The sequence below is a fragment of the Anser cygnoides genome, chromosome 1 (genome assembly GCF_040182565.1).
Source record: "Anser cygnoides isolate HZ-2024a breed goose chromosome 1, Taihu_goose_T2T_genome, whole genome shotgun sequence".
Lineage (NCBI taxonomy): Eukaryota > Metazoa > Chordata > Aves > Anseriformes > Anatidae > Anser > Anser cygnoides.
Window position 1 is genome coordinate 69259159 of NC_089873.1, and position 23977 is coordinate 69283135.

At 38.1% G+C, this 23977-nt stretch overlaps 1 protein-coding gene across 6 annotated transcripts in view; it reads left to right on the top strand.

Annotated features, from left to right (window-relative positions):
* Nucleotides 1-23977, top strand: part of PIK3C2G (phosphatidylinositol-4-phosphate 3-kinase catalytic subunit type 2 gamma) — a 213065-nt gene that overhangs the window by 47089 nt on the left and 141999 nt on the right. For all 6 annotated transcript variants that reach the window (XR_010832254.1, XM_066999235.1, XM_013172899.3 and 3 more), the window contains 4 exons: nucleotides 2072-2105; nucleotides 12810-13005; nucleotides 16704-16826; nucleotides 22931-23062. Coding sequence is in view for 5 of the 6 variants with exons in the window: in XM_066999235.1 (XP_066855336.1) it covers nucleotides 2072-2105; nucleotides 12810-13005; nucleotides 16704-16826; nucleotides 22931-23062 (485 nt within the window). In the remaining variant the exon portion in view is untranslated. The remainder of the gene's footprint in view (nucleotides 1-2071; nucleotides 2106-12809; nucleotides 13006-16703; nucleotides 16827-22930; nucleotides 23063-23977) is intronic.

Below are 23977 nucleotides of genomic sequence, written 5' to 3' on the forward strand. Positions count from 1 at the left end.
TGATTTTGTGTGGAATGCCTTCTAACATTTTCATTTGGCAAGCTCTGTGTGCACATAATGTATCAGGGAAACTACTGCTTACTCCTTCCAATGTAAATTACATAGGATGCAATACACATTTGCTATTTGGTATGTACAGATATACATATCTGTACATGGGTGCTTGCTTACTTTAAAAAAATAAAAATCTGTTTCTATTTGTCATTTTATGGGAAAAAAGAAAAAAAAAAAACCACACAACTTTCTTCAAATATGTGTTCAATTAAACTATACTTATTACCTCCTTACTGCCTCATTGCCAGTACCATGAATTCCTCCAGTGTGGCTAAGAGATTATGAAAGCAACTGGCACCACTGATAGTTTCTTCTTAACTGATTGTGTCTCTTTATAAAGATGATTCATTCAGTCTCTGACCAACCTAACCCTGGGATTTTAAAATCCGTTCAGGGGAAATACTGGGCCTGCTGTATAATTAAAGTTTTTCATCTCTCTTTTTTCTTCCTTTCTTACAGCAGCTTACAAAAAGTCCTATGAGATCAGATCCTGCCAGAACAGGCACTAATCCACTGTATGTTAAATGGGCTACACTACGTTGAAATTATAAGTGCTGTTCCAAAAGGTTGTTTACTTTCCAAAATTTGAGAGAATTGAACAAAGGTCTCCATTCCCATTTGTCTTGCTGCATTTAAAGATTGTGAAAACATATTTCTCAACACAGAGGTTGCTTTTCTCCCCTCAAGTAAGCATTTGACTTCTCTTCATATTTACCAGACAACTGCTGACAACTCCAAGATGGGTACCTGAGGGATGATGTACTTTGAGCATTGCACTTCATATGTCACATCCACATGAAATGCCATTTTTAAGATGCCTCTTGCTGAATACATGTGTACTAACATGTAGCATCCTCAACCTGTTGCAGAGGGATTAATGACTGCAAAGGATAATAAACCTTGCAGGGACATGGGTTTATAGTACAAGCCATGGGCATACTGAAGCACCAAATTACCTTGACAGACTCTCTGGCTGAGTCACACCTCAGTAACGTACTTCTATGTCACCTTGGTAAATGAGAGTCTGATGCAGGAGCCAAACAAAAACAGGGCTGACTGAGCTGCCAGCAGGGGAAGCTTTTGAGCTGAAGCCGGCTTGGTGCTGAGCTCCATGTGGTGCCAGCAGATTTTCTTGTGTGGAGGGGAAAGTACATGCAGTTTAGCAACATTTATTTTTGCCCAGTGTCTGAGAAGCTTGGAGCGAGGCCTGACTGTGGCAGCTATTGGACTTCAGAATTTAGTAGAGCAGCTTTAATAAATAAATAAATAAACAAACAGTAATCTTTAAAATTAGCCCGGTCAATTCAGGCTACATAACTTACCTGACCTTTCAGAGGCCATAAGCACACAGCAGTTCCCATCCACAGCACTGGGGCACCTGAAGCAAGAATCCAGGTACTGCCCTGGATGTTAGGCATCAAGAGCCGTGGTTAGGCACCCAGGGCCTAAATGACCCTTGGATCACCGTGCCTGGTATTTCCTGTTGGTCAATTCTAGTTAGCTGTCTGCTTGAAGGCCTTTGAAGGCATACCTATTTTTACTGATTTGGTGCAGGAACACAGCCTATAGGCTGCCTGAGCAGGAAGTTGGTGCTCCTCAGCTTGGAGAGGAGGCCAAGAACCTGGCTGAGCAGGCCGAGGCATTGTGGTATTTGTGTATACAAGATATGCAAAAGAATGGACGGGGTTTTCTTATCTCTACAAAACCAATACAAAGTCTGAAGATGTGTATGCACCTTAAATGCAGATTAAGTGCTTCTTTGTATTTTGACATGCTTAAATAATGCCAGAAATCCCATCCTGAGCAACTTGTCTGAGCTGCTAGGGGGAGCAGGGGCTAGAGATGGAAGGTAGGCCCTGGATCCCAGTCATGACCAATATCATCATAACAACGTTCCCCTTTCTCACCCCAAACAACTTTATTTTCAGTGAGTACTGTTCCTAACACCATTTTAGCTGCTATCTGTTCTTTTCTGAAGTAACTGATTACTTTTTCCCTTTGGATTTTATCTTTCTAGAATTCACTTCAATGTGTGGAAACACCGGACAAAGGTAAAGTGTTATTTTTAAAAAATTCAAGATGTCATCAGAAAATACATGTTTTGCTGTTCGTTTGTATTAGTGAACTGTTTTAGTTGGCATATTGCAGATGTTTACATATTCAGTTACATGGTCATTATGCTAAATAAAAATTTAAGTGATACAAAAATATAAATGAAACGTAGCATTTCCCAAAACTAATCTGGTGAATGAGGATGAAAAGAACATGTTATAGTTAGTGGTGGTCATAGTAGCAATGATAATATTATTTTTAGTAGCTCTCCTTAGTCCTGACTTTTTATGTAGAGAAAAGGGAAAATAAGGAACTTCCTGAAAGCCTGAAAAAATAATTTTGTGTGTGGCTTTTCTCCTCAGCTCTAGTAATTTTCATTCCTCCTTCCTTAAGCTTTAGTTCTTCGTCATCTTTCATTGTGTAAACAGTGTGTTGTCTGGGATGATATACTGTCATAAAAGTAGGTTAATTAACAGTAATGGACAAAATGATAGACCCTACCTGATTTAATCCCTCACATAAAATCCACTTAGCATCACTGCCCCAGTAGTGTTAGCATTACTAAAGAGTTGCTCCCAGGCTGAGGGATGAGCAGGAGTCTGTCCTCTCATGGGTGTCTGTGTTGGGTTCCCTGTGGTGACAGCCACCTCCAGGGCTCAGGTCCTGCCCTACTCCATTGTGGCTGCCTGCGACCTGTAACCAGAGCACTACGCTGACGCTCTCAAAGGGGCAGCCATCTGAATTTCAGGATGAGACAAGATGTGCTGCAGAATGGCAGTCTGTCTGTTTTGTTTGAGGAAAAAAGTGTCTGTTTAAAGATGTACTTTTTCTCCTTCCGTCTTTTAGCTGCTCTTGTTGCAATGTGCCCAGAGAGGTAAAGAGGTAAACAAACCACAAAGGTTGCAGCAGTATTTCAAACACAGATGTGATTTAAATGAAGGACTCCAAATGCCAGGCTTGTTGTTTCACCATTATTCAATTTCACGAGCAGCAAACAAAGAAACAGCAATTATATTTGTAAACTGCCAAGAAAAGCTAAGCAGCTAGGGGACCAGGGGAGTATGGGAAGAACATGTAGGTGTAGAAGGGAGGAGTTGGATGGTAAGGAGTTTATAGGATTATTTTCCCTTGGGTATAGTCATTTATCCCTTAAACACTACTAATGGAAAAAAATGTTTGAATACAAAAAGGAATTAATAGTTACTAATGAACATCTACCTTGGAAATCACCCACTGTTCCAGAAAACCTGTCTGGAAAGGATTTGAAACATTTCTCTACTAAAAGATATTTCCAAGGTTGGGCTTCACTGAATCAGTAGCTTCCTCAAGGAAAATCTGATTTCTTGAGTAAAAGTAAAGGAATCTCTCAGCTTTTGACTCTACTTTTCTGCACCTATTTATTTATGCCAGGAAACTTTTAACTGTGAATACTTATACTACTATTTGTTCTCGGCACACCCTAATTTCATAACAATTGTAGGGTCCTTTTAGTAATGTAATATTAGAAACTGCAACTTACTGATTGCAAGTCAGAACTTGCCAGGCCATTAGTAATTCTGTGTAGAAGACTACATTCAAAGTTTTCCAGGGTAACCAAAAAATTCCATTACATGCATTGATATACATTTCATGTATGTATTAACACACTATGTGTTATGCATTACATCTAGACCTACTAAATAAACTTGTAAAAGCCAGCAAAATATTTAAAGATAGGCCAACATGTTAAAACAAAAAGTCTTGATCTCATATCAAAGCCTGTGGTTAAGGTTATGTCTGATTTAAAATAAAAAATAAAAAATGTAAAAGAGCAATGCCCAAAACTGATCTACTGGAACCTAGACCTCATGCCCAGGAAGTGGATAAAAGCATTACACACATCTGTTCTTTTTGGGATCAAGAACATTCTTCAGTCACAATCACCTCAGTGCTCACCTTCATGATGATGCCATGGTATCTCCCATCCTGGGGATACTGAGCCTGAGAGGAATTCAGATGGTATTTTCACCTGCTCAGGCTAGAAGTAAAAATCACTTGGAAGGTAAGACCTGCATTCCAGGTGAAACCACCTATGTTTCCTTTTTCCACCTCATTGGCTCCCCGCCCTCTTTTTACTTCATTATGCTTAGCTGGCTAAATGACATGCATGCAAAAATTTGCAAGCCTGTGACCCAAAAGAAAAGTAAAATCACGATCTTAACCTAGGGCAGGTAAGTTTTTCCGGACCTAAGGGAAGTGAAAAAGCATGTCTCTTGCAGCACAATTGCAAATGAAGTCAGCACTGACAGTTGAGGGGACAGGCTGCATTTCCCATTTGTGCTGTTTCTTTTCTGTTCTTTTCTGTTTCTTTTCTGTGTTCATGCTTGTCTTCAAGAAAGCAGGATCAAACTCAAACAGCAGGAGCAATAATCAGTTACTTCAGCTAATATTTTTTGCTGTTTTCCTCCTTCCCCCAAGTGATAGTTATTACCTCGAGTATCATAAAAGACTGCCAAATGGTGTTTTGCTTCTCTCCATTATAGCTTCTCATTCCCACAAAAGAGAAAAGGATATAAGATAATATCAAAGTGAAAGTTTTACTTAATAATTTGTTTAGAAACTGCTATATTCTTTCTCTTTAATAAAAGATTAACAGAGGTTTAATGTTAGTCATTCACCATGGACTATGCAGGTCAGAGAGTATATTCAAAATCTTAAGCCTTGGTTTAGTGTTGCAATAACTGGTTCTATTAACAGTGTTGTCTCTGTAGACCAAATTATTCCATTGCTGCGAACAGAGCAGTACTCATCCGTGCTACATCTAAGTATGGATCATGTTCTGTTCCCTGTATGAAGTCCTCAGAAAATCATATCAATGTTGGAGTGCTCAATGTGGTTTCTTTTTCTTAAATATGAGACATTATCACCTTTCTGCAGTATATAGTTTGCCCAGAAAATAAAGAATAAGATTATTCAAGTTAATAGAGATTTAACATTGCGGTTCACTGCAATCTAGAGTATGAAAAGGCTGCATGCTGGTATAAAATTCACTTGGTGTGCCTTTCTCAAAAGCTGATGAATGAATGTTTATATACTGTCTACAGCCTTGTGACTTCAGGCAAGGATTTCACCGGATCAGACATGATAAGTAGCTTTTGGAACTTGATCCGTAGTTCTCTGGGACCAGTACCAGAAAGTCCAATATGCACCATGAACTGGTGATATTGAATCCAACAGTCTGTTCTATCAGAACTGCTGGAATTTCTATCTTTTTGAGTGAATGTAGAAAACAGATGCCTTGATGATGATATATTTAACGAAATGAAGCTGTCATTACATTTGAGGGTGTAAAGATTCACTGATTGAGCTTTGGATTTGATAGTTACTTCTAGATCTGGTCATAAAAATATTTATCAAAGAAAATTAAAAAAAAAAAAACATAAAAGGAGGAAGGAGGAAAATGGGAGCTTTATTTTAAAGTTTTCCTATATTAAATAGAAAACTCTTCCTTCTTTCCCTGGGACAAAGCCATTATAATTTTGTTTTGGAAAGATTCCTTTTTGTTTTCAGAGCGTAGAAAAATGTCAAGAGCTTTTATTGAATATATTTCATCTCCGTAAGCCTCTCCTGCATTGTTTTTAATTTTGAGCATGGTTCTTTAATTTTAAGCTGTTGCTGTGTTACATCTTGATATGTTTTCCTGAAAGTCAAGTTGTTGTTTAACAAGATTTGTTTAACTAAGACCAATTTTTGTATAACTACAATCCCCCAGTCCTCAAAAAAAAAAAAATTAGTTGCAAAAACATTTTGTATACTAGTACTAGGACAACAGCAGATTTTTAAGTTTCTTTCAAAAGATAATTCACAGGATTCTTCAGTTAACAGGAGGAAACAACAACAAAAATACTGGTGCATGGAAACTTCAGCTGATCAGTTTTGGCATTGCATCCTTTTCATGTTTTGCCTTTTTCTTATTCATTTTCTTCTGATGGTGGTCTAATTCACATTGCTTAGCACCTCAGCTAAATCTTGAGGGTGAGCCTTTCTCTTAAAATAAGTGGGAAAGAGTAATGTCAAAATCAAGTTCTCCAAAATTTCTTTAAGGTGACACAAGAATCTTAATCCCTCCATCCAAATTCTTTTCAACCAGATATTTGTTGTGTCTTACCTGGAGAAAACATGTACAGAATCAGACAGGTCATGTTGAATATGTATTAAATTGATATCATCTGCTAGCAAAGTGCCTACTCTGTTGTAAGGTCTGATACTGAAATCATATGTGAATTGTAAAACTGGACTAAGAAAAAGAAAGTACTTTTTTTTTTTTTTTTTAATAAGGAATAAGCTAGTATATTCCTCACTATCTCTTGAAAGTACATGCAGGTATATTCATTTACATTTTCAGGGATGGCATGGGTTGTTCTGTTTCTCATCAACAGTGAAATTCATGCCTTCAAACTTCAAGTACAAGGAGCATGTGTCAGAAATAAACACATCTGGCAGTTGTCGTTAAAATTCTCTTCCCTTGTTTTCATCTCATTTCCACAGTGGAGCAGTGAGAAGGTGATGCTGAATAAATCCATACCAGCAATAAATTGAGGCTTCAGTTGTGAGATTATTACTCTCAGTCACAATTCACTTTTTGATGTAGTATACTCATCATACCCTTGGAGATTAACTATGCATGGGACACCTTTTTGGAAAATAAACTCTGGCATACCTAAAACTTTGGATCTGCTATAGGAAGTCTACAGCCTTTGCTATGTAAATCATCGAAACGCTATAATCCTTTCTCATCTAAGATTTATTAGTCATTAAAAGCAGTAAAGCTCTCTGGCTTCATGAATGGGCTGTGTAGTCTCAGCGTACCAAATCCTATTCAGCAGTTCATAAAAATACAGTGAAAAGCTGCTGACCACCTCTTGTGAGTAATGGACGCTTACAGACTAGCCAAGATGTTTGTCTCTAATTTAGCTAATTGCCACCAGGCTTAATGAGTGAAGAGTGGGGGGAGGAGGGAAAGGGCTGACTGTGGCACAAAAACCACTGGGTGGTTTTAAACTGAGAGCTGACAAGTAAGAAAACACATGTAGGAAAAACTGTTGTAGTTGTAGATTAAGTCATACTTGGACATTTGCTTACACCTGAGGAACTGTATTCATAAGAAGAATCATGCTGGATCTCCTATTAATTAGGTAAATTACGCTGAAATTTCATTCATCTCCTTTTGCTGGTGGTCAGACTGATTGCCCCATTGCTGTCTTCACCCTTCACGCCATGTTAGCAACAGAACCAGTCTGCAGTGCCCACCAGAGCCTGCTTCCAAACTGGCTCAGTTTCCGTAGTTGGGCACAGATTCTGCAAATTCTTGGGTGAAAGATGGAGTTTTGAAAGAGAGAAACAGAAAAGGAAGAAAATTTCCCAGCTTCCTTCACTGGTGTTTGTGTGTGTCTCACAGACACTGCCTGTAACTACGTGAAGACTTTTAACCTTGCCCCATCTAGCCACGTAGCTCTTGTAGGACGAGCAGATCCCTGACACACAGGAAACCTTTTTCACCTCACCACTGACAGAATGAAGCATGTAACAAGTAAATGAGGTAACAAAATGTGATTTTCCTTATGTTTTTCTTTTTCTCCCTCAGTTTTGGGGGATTTTGTTTTTACCTATCTGACATTCAGTTATGTCTCTCAGGTAGCTAGATAGAATCATTCCTCTGCAAATGTGGCCAGTGGAGGAGAGTTTGGATACACCAATAGGCATCTAGCCTGTGAAAATCTTCTGTTAGGGAAAATCTTTACACATTACCCTACTGTGTATGTTTCACGTTTTTTTTTTTTTCTTTCTGCAAGGAATATTTCCTTCTTTCTGTGGCTTCGTTGATATGTGGTACATTTCCTCTTGTTCTTGAAAAAAAAATAGAATAATTGCCATATAGCATAGAATACAGGTTGTATAAACTGCAGGGCCAAAGGGCATGATTCAGCAAACAGCTGGAAGTTTTATAAGGATTCCAAACTCTGTTGCACCTCATTTTGGAGAAAATGCTGAAAAGGTTGTATTTGGTAATCATTGACTTCAGAGGGCCAATTTGCATAAATAAGGACTTTGCTATTACATTACTTCTACCTATCTGTCTCTTTGAACAGATTGGATTCAGGGAGCCTCTTAAATAGCTGTTTTTCCTCACGGTAAATACTATGCTATGGTAAAAATCCACTGATGTTCTCTTCTAGACCTCTTAAAAAGGTTTTATGTATATGACTATAAGTAATTCCTTGGAACGTAAAATAATTCAGTGCAGATTAAACATTTGGTTTGGAAGGTGTACATCTTATCACACAACCAAGAGGACTGGGTTTGAGAATAATATGGTATCCTATGGAAAAATGCATTAAAGCTAAAGATAGAGCAATTATGGAAAATGATGATAAATAGAGAAAATAGTAACGAGCATAAATAAAAAGAAATAAGAAGTATATGGTAGGCACAGAACTATATACAAAACAGAGTAAAAGGACTGAGTTTTTTAATTGATTAGTCTCTAAAATGATTCTGCTCATTTATGTGGAAAATGATTACAACCAGAGAAGATGTGGAATTCTAGCCAGTCCTTCATGTGTGCAGTAACTTGGTGTCAGTATTACCAGTAGCAAACTTCATTATATGTTGAACTATTTCAAAGTTGAGTATGTCTGTATTGTTACATAATTTAAATGTCTTCATTATAGAATGAAGATTGATATAATTCCTTTGCACTTTTTGCCATGCATTTTGTGACTCAATAATTCTGAGTATTCTCTAGTTTAAAGGCCAAAGGTATCAAAGAAGGGAAATAAATCAGGGGCACAGGTTGTGTTTGCCTCTGTCCTTCCGAGAGGGGGGATCAATGCTGACAAGCAGACTCATTACATTAACACATGGCTTCGGGACTGGTGCAACCAGCAGAATTTTGGGTTTTTCAATCACGGGAAGGTCTACGCGACACTGGGCGTGCTGACACCAGATGGGATGCGCCTCCCTCAGAGAAGGGTAAGGATTTTTGCTCAGGAGTTGGCAGGACTGATAGATAGGGCTTTGAATGAGAGTCGAAGGGGGAAGGGGATAAAAACCAGGCACGCTGGTGATGAGCTAAGGGATGGTGTGCTAGAATCAGAGGGACTGTGTGCTAGTGAGGCCCTTCGGTCAGCTACACAAGGTGTTGTGTGTAGGGAGGCGCATTTGAAGTGCTTCTACACAAATGCACGCATATGAGGAATAAAATGGATGAGCTAGAAGTCTTGGCCCGGTCCCACAGCTACGACATCATCGGCATAAACGAAACCTGGTGGGATGAGTCCTGTGGCTGGTGTGTTGCAACAGATGGTTACAGGCTCTTCAAGAGGGACAGGCAGGGTAGGTGACGTGGCTGGGTGGCAATGTATGTGAAGCAGGGGCTGGACTGTGTGGAACTTCAAGTTGGCGATGGCAAACTTGAGAGCCTCTGGGTAAGGATTAAGGGACGAACAAATAAAGGGGATGTCGTTGTGGGAGTCTATTACAGACCACCTGGCCAGGACGACAACGCCGATGAATCATTCTTTGCAGAGCTAAGAGATGCCTCGAGATCAACTCCACTTGTCCTTATGGGGGATTTCAACTTGCCAGACGTCAACTGGGATCACCACACGGCTGACACGAGCAAGTCCAGGAGGTTCATAAAGCACCTAGATGATAACTTGTGGTGCAGGTGCTAAGGGAGCCAACTAGGAAAGGTGCCCTCCTAGATCTGTTGCTGGAGAACAGAGAGGGTCTTGTGGGAGACGTGGCAATTGGCGGCCGTCTTGGTCATAGTGACCATGAAGTGGTCGAATTCAGAATTTATGGTGACAGAAGGAAAACTGCCACCAAAACCTCAGCCCTGGATATGGGGAAAGCAGACTTCAGGCTGCTCAGGGAACTAGTCAGCAAGGTCCCCTGGGAAACTGCTTTTGAAGGCATTGGCGTCCATCAGTGCTGGTCAATCATTAAGCACTGCCTCCTAAAAGCACAAGATGAGGCTATTCCAAAGTATCGGAAGTCAGGCAGGCGGGGCAGAAGGCCGGCCTGGCTGACCAGGGAACTTCTACTGGAGCTTAGGCGAAAAAAGAAAGTGTACAACTGCTGGAAGGAGGGTCAGGCGAAGAGGAAGGAATACAGGGATGCTGTTTGTGTTTGTAGGAAGAAAATTTGTGTGGCCAAGGCCCAACTAGAGTTGAACCTTGCCATGTCTGTGGGAGACAATAAAAAAGGTTTTTTTAGATATGTGAACAGAAAAAGGAGAACTAAAGAAAACAGGTCTGTTACTAGATGGGGAAGGTCTCCTCACAGACAATGACATAGGCAAAGCAGGGACGTTTAACGCCTTCTTCGCCTCTGTCTTCAACACTGATGATGGGCTTCGGGACCCAGGGTGCCCTGAGCTGGAGGACCATGACAGTGGGAATGACAAACTCCCAACTGACCCTGAATGTGTGCGGGATTTGCTGTTCCACCTGGATCCATACAAGTCCATGGGTCCGGATGGGATTCATCCCAGGGTGCTTAAAGAGCTGGCTGACGTCATCGCGGGACCTCTCTCAATTGTTTTTCAACGATCTCGGGAATCTGGAGAGGTCCCATTGGACTGGAAGCTGGCAAATGAAGTGCCAATTTTCAAGAAGGGTAAGAAAGAAGACCCTAGCAATTACAGGCCCGTCAGTCTCACGTCAGTGCCTGGTAAAATTATGGAGAGGATGATCCTTGAAGTTATTGAAGCGCAGCTGGGGGACAATGCAGTCATTGGTCCCAGCCAACATGGGTTCATGAGGGGTAGGTCCTGCCTAACAAATTTGATTTCCTTTTATGATAAGATCACCCATCTAGTCGATCAAGGGAAACCAGCTGATGTGATCTTTTTGGACTTCAGCAAAGCTTTTGACACGGTTTCCCATAGGATCCTACTGGACAAAATGTCCAGCATACAACTTAACAAAAACATCATGCGATGTGATTGTCCTGCTCTACTCTGCGCTGGTGCGGCCTCACTTTGAGTTCTGCGTGCAGTTCTGGGCACCACAGTACAAAAAGGACATTAAACTGTTGGGGAGTGTCCAGAGGAGGGCGACGAAGGTGGTGAAGGGCCTAGAGGGGAAGACGTACAAGGAGCAGCTGAGGTCACTGGGCCTGTTCAGCCTGGAGAAGAGGAGGCTGAGGGGGGACCTCATTGCAGTCTACAACTTCCTCGCGAGGGGGAGTGGAGAGGCAGGTGACCTATTCTCCGTTATCACCAGTGACAGGACCCGTGGGAACGGTGTTAAGCTGAGGCAGGGGAAGTTTAGGCTGGACATCAGGAAGAGGTTCTTCACCGAGAGGGTGGTCGCACACTGGAACAGGCTCCCCAGTGAAGTAGTCACTGCACCAAGCCTGTCTGAATTTAACAAGCGATTGGACTGTGCACTTAGTCACATGGTCTAAACTTTTGGGTAGACCTGTGCGGTGCCAGGAGTTGGACTTGATGATCCTTATGGGTCCCTTCCAACTTGGGATATTCTATGATTCTATGATTCTGAAGTTCCAGACCAGTGATATTGTTTGGAGACGTTTCTAGTAGGAAAGTGGGATAGCTAAAGTCAGTGAATCGTGCTGTCTGTAGCTGCTATTGGGCAGGATACTTGCTCCTATCCCAAGTATTGAAAACTAATGCAGGTACATGTCAATAAATGGCTACTGAGTGCAGTGTCCTGGCAAGCGGAGGGTGTATGTTGAGAACTATGGCAAAAGGTGATAAATGTGTGTTCTTGTTCATGTAGAAACGTGGGAGATAGAGGGGAGGAGGAGAATTTTGGATACCCTTCTGGAAGCCAAATCATTCTGATCTTGGAATGATACAATGTGCTCTGACACTTCCTTCCTCAAACTGTCCCTTACCTGAGAAATGAGAGTGCTTGTACCAGCTCCGTTCACTTGATGGAGGCTGCAAGGGCTGGGTATTTTAATTTACACTGGCAATCAGGCAGTCCCCAGCTACTTCAAAAATGCAGAGAGAGGGAAGGTGGATAAAAACCAGTAATTGCAGAAAAAGAGCACTGCAGAGCTGACGCCAAAAGGAAATAAATAAAGGTGCAATATAAATGAATGGACAGCCTGCTTTTGATATATATGTGTAGATACATCTTTCAGTGTCTGTGGAATGTTATGACCAATACATGACCATGTCTGATTGTGGCTGATGTTATATATATTTTATGAGTTGTTTATGTATATTTGCAATAGCTTTGTAGTCCTAAAATTTAACCAGTGCCTTTTCTCCATTCTACAGCAACATTGCTATTTCCCTTGAAATAAGCAATTACTTAGTTGCGTAAATTAAAAAATGCTTACATAATAAAAATTCTTCCAGCACAAAAATTAACAGGCTAAAATGATGTATCTGAGGCACACACTAACTTGCTGTAGTTTAAAAGGCTTACTTGGAAAATGCCTTACTTGGAAAATGCCTTAATTTGAAGGCACTGTAATGAAAGACTGCTAATGATACACTAGAAATGAGCTAAGGCTGGTTTCAGAAGCACAGATGGCTAATTGGCTTCAGTTGGTAGGTTATGTCATTTTAATTAAATTTTATTAAGAAGCATTTTAAAGCCATAACTGATGGTTTAAGATAAACATGCTTCATCACAACTGACCTGTTGCTAACCTTTATTTATTTCCCTCTCTCCTCTTAGCATTAATGGAGGCTGCTGTGACTGAGCTCTCCATGGCCATCTCTCGTCTTATCCATGTTTACAGCAGCAGCTTTGAAACAGATTTCCAGCTTGCCAGCATACCTAAAAGCCCTTCATGTGCAGACATCAGCCTCTATTCCCAGCTCAGCTTTACAGTTTATGCTGCCCATAACATCCCAGAAGTGTGGGTGAACAGGTAGGAGGAGATCTAGCAAGTGTTCACAATTGTGATGTGTTGTCTCATCTCTCACAATCACATATTTTAACAGGTGCTAGCTGACCTCTATTGCTTTGGTGATTCTCCTGTATTAACATTAGAAACTAAGTGGGTGCATCTCCACTGCTCTTCTAGCATAAAGAGCACTAACGTAAGTTGACTGAGTAGACTTCCAGGCCCTATTGATAGAAGGAGAATGGAAGAGGTGGCCTACATGGTTGCCCTTGACCAGTATGGAAGGATGGTAACAGGAAAAGTCAGTGTGGACCTTGATGGGTATCTGTACACATGCTTGTGTGACTGACTTGCTCAGAGGGACAGAGGAAAGTATGTGTATCGCATGTCAAGAGAGTTTGGTTTGGGGCTTTGTGTGGCCTTTGCAGCACAAGTAAGTGGAAGGGTTACCAAGTTAATCAGAGGGTGCTTGCTTAAACCCAATCTGAACGAGACTTTATGAGCAGTTTTTGTTCATTGTGTATTCAAACCACATTACTCAGTAAGACGTGTGTATTGACAATTGTCTTTATAGATGTTGATTAAAATAAGTACAGTTTATGGGTCCAAGCATGCCTGGTATATCCACCTAGCAGAGGAAAGCAAAAAGGGACACAACTTCATTAAAAAGCTGATTGAAATATTCTTTTCAGCATTGGTTTTTTTTTTTTTCATATTAGTTGTCATTTCAAATAACTGCGTTTTCTACTCTGTGTAAAACTGATGTTCTCCTCTTACCGCTCCACTACAGTCAGAGGGCAGATGACTACAGTCTGGTTACATTATTTTTATGACTGAAAAAGCTGTTCTCCAAGTTTTTATTAGTACTTTCCCCTTGCTCCCACTTTGCCTTGAATTCCAAATGACTGATTAAAAAACAGTGGGATCATTTGCATTAGACTGTGAGCAAAAAGAGTGTAGTATACAGCATTAGCTGTAATTAGCAGTTTAATAAAAATCTGAGAGAATTTGCATTAGTTAACGTAATAAATGGAAAACTACAATCACTATCCTGATACTGCAGATGGTTATAACATTCCCCTTGCATTTTATGTTTTACCAGAAAAATGTGAAATTACATATGGCCTAAAATGCCACTGATGTCTTGAACACTATGTTCAAGCATATGAAAATGAGAATCTCTGTTCCTCCTTAATCTCCCTTTCCAGTCTATCCAATATTCATACCTAACATGAATTTCTTAACGTAGACTGCAGTCCATGTCACCTACTTTCCTCAGATACTTTTACTAACTTCATACCCACATTCCTCATGGTTATTTCTGTACTGCATAATTTCATGCTGACCATGTCACAGCACTTGTTTTTCCCTCTCCAGATCAGATTTTATGATCTTGCTGCTGTTTATAACATTATTTTAGCATATATATTTGCATAAATATAATATATACAATATAAATGTTAGAATTTAGACATCTCTGACTATCTGTCTCTCATTGTTTCTTCATACATATAAGTACGTAATAAACATCTCTTCTTCTAATTGTTTGGGATAAGGGAGAGGGACCTACCTTTGTTTTACAGAATCATTTTAGTGTCTCAGCAAATTCCTCTCAAGCTCAGTTTTGTGGATTGGCACTTTATCAATTTCTATATTTATGCTCTCAATTTCCTTATTCTAGTCTTAATGTCCTCCTTGAAAAAATAGGTACAGACCTTACCAGTTGCAGAATAATGGTGCAACCCTTTCTTTATGGTATTTTCATTCCTTCTTGTTTCTGTTATCAGTTTGTTCTTTTATCTCATTTAGATCCTAAGCAGATGTTCCCTGTTTGATGCCAATGGCATAATGTTGCTAGCATCATCTTTGGCTGCATTTGTTTCTATAGCCCAAAATTCAAATTACTCTCTATGTCAGGATGATATAAAGTGATCTCTGGGACAAGACTAGAGTGCCATGCCTTTGAACTGATAGGGAGGATACCTAGGCAAAACATTCTACAAAGAATCAGAGAATATCTGAGTTGGAAGGGACCCACAAGGATCATCGTGTCCAAGTCCTAGGTCCCCAAAGGACCACACAAAAACAAACAAAACAAAAAAAAACATGTGTTTGAGAGCATTGTCCAAATGCTTCTTGAATTCCAGCAGGCTCAGTGCTGTGACCACTTCCCTGGGTAGCCTGTTCCAGTGCCCACCACCGCCTCGGTGAAGAACCTTTTCCTGATATCCGGCCTGAACCTCTCCTGTCACAGCTCCATGCTGTTCCCTTGGGTCCTGTCTCTGTCACCAGAGAGCAGAGCTCAGTGCCTGTCCCTCCATTCCCCTCTTGAGGAAGTTGTAGAACACAATGTGGCTTCTCCTCAGTCTCCTCTTCTCCAGGCTGAACAAACCGAGTCCTCACTAAGTCCTCCAACCACTCCTCATATGTCTTCCCCTCTAGACCCTTTACCATCTTTGTTACCCTCCTTTGGACACTCTAACAATTTTAGACATATGTGTTGAAGCGTGTGCACTCTGAACTTAAACATTGCATAAAGATTAATCTTTCCAGGATTAGGTCTTAGGGTATATAAATCAGGGATATATCACTATATTGTGTATCAATAATTCTGTTTAAACAGCAGTGCTTAATCACTTTATGGTAAAACAATCTATTATTTTTTTCACTATATTCCAATTGTTTGTAGCCTTTGGACTCTAGAAGATAGATGCCATATTTAAGAGCAAAAGCATTTCTTACTCTTGTAAGGTATTTTTTTCCTTTCTTTGCATTTCTTTTCTTTCTCATAGGTACTACGCATTAAAAAAAAAAAAAGAGAGAGAAAAAGCACATCTGCTACAATAATTCTAACAATTATTATAACATTCTGGAAGAGATCAATAATAGTGCTTGTAAATAAGGCAAAGCCAGGCAGCTTTAGTCTGCAAATGCTTCAAACTTGCCCTTCAGATTTGACTCTGTTTTCTTTCCCATGTTCGTCATTCTTATACAGCACGTGGTCTAAATCTGAGTGTGACAATTTTGTAGGATTTTAGGAGGATCTGGAAGTTACAAGACTAATTAACAACATTAGTTGATTGTAAAATATTCCTCTCATTTTGACAAAAAAAAAAAAAAGAAAGAAAGAAAATATTTCAGTAAGAAGAATATGAAACCAACAAGTAGATGCAGACCTGAATTACACTGTGAAGCCAGTCAGATAAGTATGTGACAAATACCAGCACAGATGTCTTTAATGCTTCTGCTGTAATAAATGTATAGATTCCCTTAATTATTACCCTGCTGTATTGTGTTTTGGTTGATGTTATCACAGATTGAGAAAAGTAAGTGTAAATAGTTTGCTGACTGAAGTTATATGATGACCAAGTTGAAACACTTCAAAACTTATGTCTAAACTGCAATAATGCAATTATGCAACTGCATTGACTGCAATAATGAGGAAAAAAAAAAGTTAGACTTAATGCCAAAAAAAGACAAGAATCTAAGGTGTCTTGAAGACTTTTCTTGAACTCTGAACATTAAAATGTAGATTTTTTAAAATAAAACATTAAAATGAGATTCTTTATTTTTATTCTTTTTCTACATAAGAACGGATGTTCACAAGTTTATGAACAGATAGCCCTGATGAACAGTTAGCCCTTTATGAACAGTTTAGCCATGGTAAACCATGCTGGACATATTACATTGCAGTTAATCTTTTTTTCCCTTTCTCTTTGTAGTTACAAAGTTTTTTCTTTTTCCTGTTCACTGACTTACGCTGGGAAGACAATATGTCAAGTGAAGATTTGCAAAAGTATACCAGTTAAAAGATCCTTCTTTTTGCTGGCAGAGTGGAATGAGAGGTAAGTTTTGGTCTGTGTTTGATGTATGCTTTTCTGAAGATTTTACAAACTGAATGTTAATTTAAAACAGAACAGAACAAAGGCCCATATTTTTATAATGTATCTTCTGTGCAAATTAAACCCCACAGAATTCAGAAAAATTTAGGGAGGTAGGAGAAGGAAAGGAATGGGATAGCCAAAGGGAAGAGCAATAGCACTAAGCAAAGTCTAGTCTGAGAACAAGCTAAACTCAGCTGGTCTAAGAATAGCTTTTGTTCAGCACTGCTGGCTTTGGGAGAATACTGAAACTGAAAGGAGATACAAGAGACTATATTTTGGTTCTATTGTGAGGACTTTGCACTGTGGATCCACCTCTAAATAGATATGCAATCCAGCGTGAGAACCTATTGTAACATTTCTTTAATTCTTTGTTTAGAAAGGAATGTGGCTGTTGATTTTTATATAAGCAGGCTGGTTTTAAAATGAGGACCTTTCGTTTAAGAGACTAGAATTTTAGAATAAAAGCTGCCAATTGCCTCCCATGTGCCTGTCTGCTTTGAGGAAAATAACTCAATTGAAAAGCAAGGCACACACTTAAATAGCATTCAGTTTAGGCAATGGAATGACAAAAGGCCTATTTGCAATAGATTGGAGAGAAGTAGGCTTTTTATTTATTAATTTTTACATTTTGGTAATGTTCTCTGGATTTCTGAGCATGACATTTTTACATTTAGTCTTTCAAAATTTTTATATTTTATATTGCCATTTATTGTATTTTAAATCTGAAAGTAGCTTGATTACATTGTAATTGAACAAAGACTACAATTAATCTAAAAGGTGGTTTGTTACATTATAATTGAATACAAAATGTATAATCCATTACTTTTTTTTGCCTTCCTCTAAAACATTAATCAGTTTTAAGCTGGCCTAACAAAGCAAGACAGTTTTATGTCAAACCCATTGCATTTCTATCTCAATAGTTTTTGTTGCCTTCTTACACAACACTCCTGCACAGATGAGAGAAGCTTAGTATGTATGCCCTATGGTTAAGAAATAAAATGGGTGCATTTCTGCATATATTTATTTGCAGACATATTTGCATATATATATATATGCATATATTTCTGCAAATAGTTCATTTGGGGCCTAGTATCTTCTTTGATACCTCAGTTGAGTCCACAGAGTTTGTGTTGAACCCTTACTCTTTTATATGACTGGGAAGGAACTGCTGTCTTTGTGCTGAAAGAGTTGGATCGTTCCCATTTGCTCTGTAGCAATTTTCACTTTTACCCGTGTTTTAGTCAAGTTCTTTGTTTTGGTACATATGGACAGATATAATTCAAATATAGAGGAAGGACTGTATTGTTTACAAGTATTTTTGGCTCTTAAAAGGTGGCTGATTCCTTTCTGGAATGCATCTTACACACAACCTCCTTATAAAACAAAATATAAGGCGATAGAATAGAAATAAATTCTTCAGACATGACTGGGACTCTGCTCTTCTTCCATTTCTGTGAAAACATAAAGAAATCAGATGAAAGCTTCAGTATTTCTGTTTAAACCTCTCCTTCTGCAAAATCCATATTAAATGTCTACAGTTCCAGCAAAGGGCTTAATGGAAAAACAGTTAAGTATGCACACCAAATTCTTTCATAGGTACTTGTAAGAGTCTCTTAACACCAGAAATAAGATCTAGAATTGTATGAAACTTAGTAGTATTAGTTCACAAATGCACCTTTTTACTTTTTTATTGTTGCATGAGTTTCAAAAATCATTTTCAAAATCTGAATCAAATCAATTCCAAATTATAAAACCACAAATGTATATCTGTCTGGCAGGTTTTTCCATGCTTCCTTCCACCTTTCCACATAGAAATGGTTAGCCTAGATTTCTGTAAGCCTCAGATCATAAGGGAAGGTTTCTTGAGATCCAGAAGCACAAGCTGAGAATCTAGGCAGCCAGATATGACATGATTTTTAGTATGTTTCAGCTTGTATCTGGAACTGGATTTGCAAACAGCTGCTATTTTTAGCCAAAATACAAAGGTCAGATGGGGTGTTTTAAACCAGCTGATAGTCGTACATCTGGAGTTTTCCCTCCTTGTCTTTGACCCACCAGAATATTGCTTGCTTGACAGGGCAGATTTTATTCAGAAACAGGTGCTTATAACACACATGTTCTTACTTTAAAGCTCACACAGCACTTAACAGCAAAATCAAATGTTTTCTAATAAAGAAAGGAGCTGACAGCTGTAATGAGTTGTGCTTAATACAGTGTGACTTTGGAATTGTATCCAAATATTAATCAGGATAGTGAGGTGAGAAGATCTTTTGTATGACAACATGCACATGAAAGGAAATGTTTGTGTTTTTGTTTTTAATTTATATTAAATGTGAAATACTTGTCACAGTTGTATAATTGGAAATTGTGTTTTTGCTATTGGTGCTGCTAACCCTCAAAAAAAAAGAAAGAACAAACAGCACCAAACTTGACAGAATAATCATTATAATTGTATATTATATATAGTAATATATATATATATATATCGTTCAGATTATATATTCAGAATAATCTGAAACATACAGAGAGGAGGAACAGTAGAGGTGTTGCCATTTTAGCATTGAAGGTGTCATGTGCCTAACTAGCATAAGTTAAAACATACTCAAGAACAGGCTGGTTTGTATTTCATACAATAAATACATGTATATAAACACTCATTAGCACTTTTTGCAAGAATTCGAGATGGAATGGATTAAGAATAGAATATTTTAATGAAGTAAGTATTACTACCGTTGGTTTTTATACGTCATCAAGTGGCACCATTTGTTGTTTTAGGAAATCTGCATCACTAAAACTGTGTTCACTCTTGGTTATATTTTAGCTTTAAAGTCACTTTCTGAAACAGAAGGATATACATTCAGAAATTCACAGAGAAGATGACTTCTTTCTTGTAAGATTTCTTGTCCTGAGTTGTTAAAGTGCTACTTTCATTCTAATCTATATGCTATTTTCAGTTGATCACAGCCATTGAAAATGAATGTGGTTAAAGATCACCAAGAAGAGCTTCCATTATGTTAGGAAGTCACCTATTCGCTGAACAGTTAGGCATCAATCAGGCCAAAAAATAAAACTAGCAAATTCAAAACGAGTCCTGATTAGGACTGACTAAACAAGGCAAAAGAAAGTGGAGAGCAGTGTTTTGATAATTGGAAATCTAGGAAGAGTGTTTCAATAAAAGACAAGGCTTGCTTTATTTGCTGATTTTCATGTATTTAGTTTGTGTTTTACACTGCTTTAACCTATTACTGTCTGAATTTGGTAGGTTTTTTTTTGTGTGTGTGTGTGTGTGTGTTTGAACATGATCTTTTGGTGATGTCTTTTATCATTTTTTGTCCTTCATAGAATGTTCTCAGAAAAAAGTGGGAATCATTTTATACCTAAGGAGGATGCCTCATTTTGTGTCTTTTGTCTGTTTGTTCTTTTTAGAAGTCTATTTTTTCCTTTAGAACCTGTGTGTTATCTTTGAAAAATGGTATCACATTGGTGCAAAGTTTGAACAGGCTGATACTATCTAGTTAATAATGTGCACAGTCCAAAAATTGCCCCCTCTTTCTCATCAACTTCATTTTTAAATGGCTGAGGCCTCTCAATTATTTTCTTACTTTTTTTCTTAACTCGCTCTTCTTAGTCTCCTCATTCCACCACCTCCTTTCTTTTTCCATCCTCTGTGATTTATGTTAAACCTGCAGACATGAAATGTGGAATTAACATTAAGCCTACCATTCATCACCTTTTTGGCTTTGGATTTCCTTTTTTCCCATATTTTGTTTGGCTTGTCTATCTTGTTTATACTTTCTCAGGGCAAAGACCAGAGTGCCCCAGAGCTCTTCAGTGTTGAGTGCTCTTATGATGTTAGGTTCTTAGCCTTTGAAACCAGCTGTATAACTTTATCTAACATCTGTAAACAGCACTTTCTCAGTGAGTAGCTTCTCTGTTCTTCTCAACTACTGCTGAAATTGTTCACTCACGCTTTTCCATTTCCTATTTCCTCTTAGTCATCTCTGTCTCAGTCTCATGCAGTCAGAAAGTATAATACTAACAGGGTAGGCTTAGACATGCGTAAAAAAAAAAAAAAAAAAAAAGTCTTAAACAGTACAAATACTCCCCTTCTCTGTGTATCACATGTCACTAGAAGAGAAATTTTGCTAATCTTTTGCCCATGGTTTAAGTCTTGGGATTCCTAACTTTTGTTTAACTCTCCAGGTTCTTTTTCCATGTGCATATGTCTGGTAGTGCTATATATTGTGTCCTAGGGAATCTCTGAGAAGCATTTGCTTTCTGCAAGAGAAGGATATTGTCAGTGTTTTTTCATTTCTCCACATTCACAAAGAGTGCTAACAAATTTCTGTATTAGATGATGCATGTCTTGGTTTTTATTTGTTTGTCTTCACAGAAAATATTAAAGATACTTTAAAGCTATGTAACTCTGTCAAAAGGTATGAAATATGGACACAGCTTTTGGCCTCTAAATGAAAAAGACAGAACAAACCATCCATGACATGTAAAACTGTTTTCCAAAAGTTTTTTTTTCCAATTATGAGTGAAGAAGGGGGCATGAGACAGGAAGCAGAGTTGAAAGCTATAAATAGGGACATGTGGGAAGACAATTTAGAATTGCTTCTCAATTCTATTCATGTTAATTACAAAGAGTAGGAAATTGCTGTCTTGCTTTTTTTTTTATTCAGAGAGGTATGCAAATCTGAATAATTTCCAAAATGTTTAGGATTGATCATCTGAAATCCTGACACTCCTGCAAATATAGCATGCTTGAGACTTTCAGCTGAAACCAATTTTTTTTTCAACTCCTCAGTGCTTTCAAGCAAACTTTTTTGAAGCCAATAGAATTATGACAGAGTTGGAATGACAAGACTAGGAGAAAAATCTTATGTAAATTTTACATTATACAGTTACCTTGTCATATTTTTGCTACCCATAACCCTTATGTTTTTCAGGTTTTGATACTTTTTAAATAACAATTTCTACATTTGTTTACTACATGACTATGCTTTTTTTTTTTTTTAATACTGAAAGTTGTATTGTTCTGGCCATTTAGATTGAATATGTGAAAATTAAATGGAGTCTGTATTATTTAAATTTATCTACTTTTTTTTTAAACTCAGTTTTATGCAGACCTTTTGTTTTCTTGATGCTTATGCTGTCCATGCAAAATAATTCTTTTAGCCTTTAGCCCCTTATATTGATTTTGTTAATACAAAAAAAAAAAAAAGAGTTAATCTCATTTTCTGCTTGAGAAATTTAAGTTTTTACTGAATAAACACGGAAAAAAATTAGAAAGGCTCCATCCACTATAGACATTCTCTTCAGGAAAAAGAAAATAGATTTACACGTCTGGATAGTAACATGATTTTTCCATATAGATGAAAGTTTCTCATTTATTAGAATTGCTCTAAGTTATGTTTTTAAGTCAATCATTTAATCTATATATACAAATTAAATGACCAATCAATTTTGCTTCAATATGAAGTTGAGATGAACACTCGTATCTGATTTTTTTTCATTAAAAAAAATGAATCACTCGTTCCTGTTAAGACAAAATCTGCTTTAGACAAATATCACTCCACTGAAGCACGTGTGAACAAGAGAATTGTTATCATACCCTACTCAGAGCACAACTCTTAGTTTCTTAAGTTTTGTATTCCTTTGAAGACACAAGCCAGCAAACATCTAACTATTGGTTTATAGTTCACCCTTAGGGGAGGTACTTATACTGAATTAACCCTTCGTTGATTGATAAGATAATTCTTAAGCAATAATTTAACTGAGCTTTTCCTGCCTTTGTCAGCTCTAGTGGTTACCAGTGAAGTGAGTGAGTTATTCTTTGCCCCTTCTCAAGTACTATCACCCAAGTTAGTGTCTGGCAATACTTATAAGCATGTAGCTGGTGTGTTGAAAGGATCTATCAGTTGCATTCTCCTTCAGAGTTGCATTCTCATAATTTATAGCTTGATATATGTCTTAAGGCATCTAGAAAAATGGGAGAAGATGTCACTTGTGGTAACAATGCTAAATTTCTTTTATTTTTCTTTCTTTTAATTTTCTTTTAGAATCAACTTTCCTCTGCAAATAAAGGCTCTTCCAAGGGAAACTATACTGACAATAAAACTCCTCGGAGTAAACAGTGCTTCTAAAAAGACAGAGGTGCTTGCTTGGACATGCTCCCCATTGTATCCAAAAGAGTAAGTTTGCTTTTGTATGGTAGCTTGAGAAAAGACCATTCCTGAACAGGGTTACACTCAATTTGGGAAGAATACAGAAAGAAAAACACTAATTTCAGATTAGATTACAGTGAACTGATCCTGATGTGCCTGTAAGAGCTCCACCTATAAGCTTTTCAATACCTTCTTTTTGAACTTGGCTTGTGTAACCGTTAAACACAGTAAAATTCCTCAGGCCTGTTGAAAGGTTTTGCTGCACCCATGTTGCAGCTTTACAAATTCCTTCTCAGCACAGCTGCTTGTTCACAATCATGGTGTTTTTTTGTTGTTTTGTTTTTGTTTTCAGTCTGCTTTCCTTTCTTGCTGTCATTCATTCGACTCAGTCAGACAGTGATGACCACAATGATCAGCTTTCCCTCTACTGGCCACTTCAGTTTTCTCCTCTTTTTTAATCTCTTTTTTTTCTACACATAACACAGTATAACAGTGGTTTAAAGATACTTGTAGGCTTGATTGTCTCTGCAATGATGCATGAACAGAGATCTAAGGTAAACTTTCTACAGTACCTTTTATATATTTTAGTGGCAGTGAGAAATCTGAATTTAGATCAAGCTGTTATGATGATACTTAATTTTTATTTAGATTCCTTGAGGCATCTGAGTTTAGATCAAGCTATTACAATCATACTTAATTTTTATTTAAACACCGTAACCCTGCATGCCACAGCGTAAGATTCACAACAGCAGACTTGCTGAATGCACAGATGCCTGAGATGGGCAATAGACGAATATGCCCAAGCCCCACAAGTTTCTGCATAAGAATCTGTATCTAAACTATAGCTCTTTCCTCATCTTGAGATATCTTCATCTACTTTTGCACATCATGTCAATCACCATTTAAAAAAAAAAACAGAACACCAAAAAAAAGAAACTAATT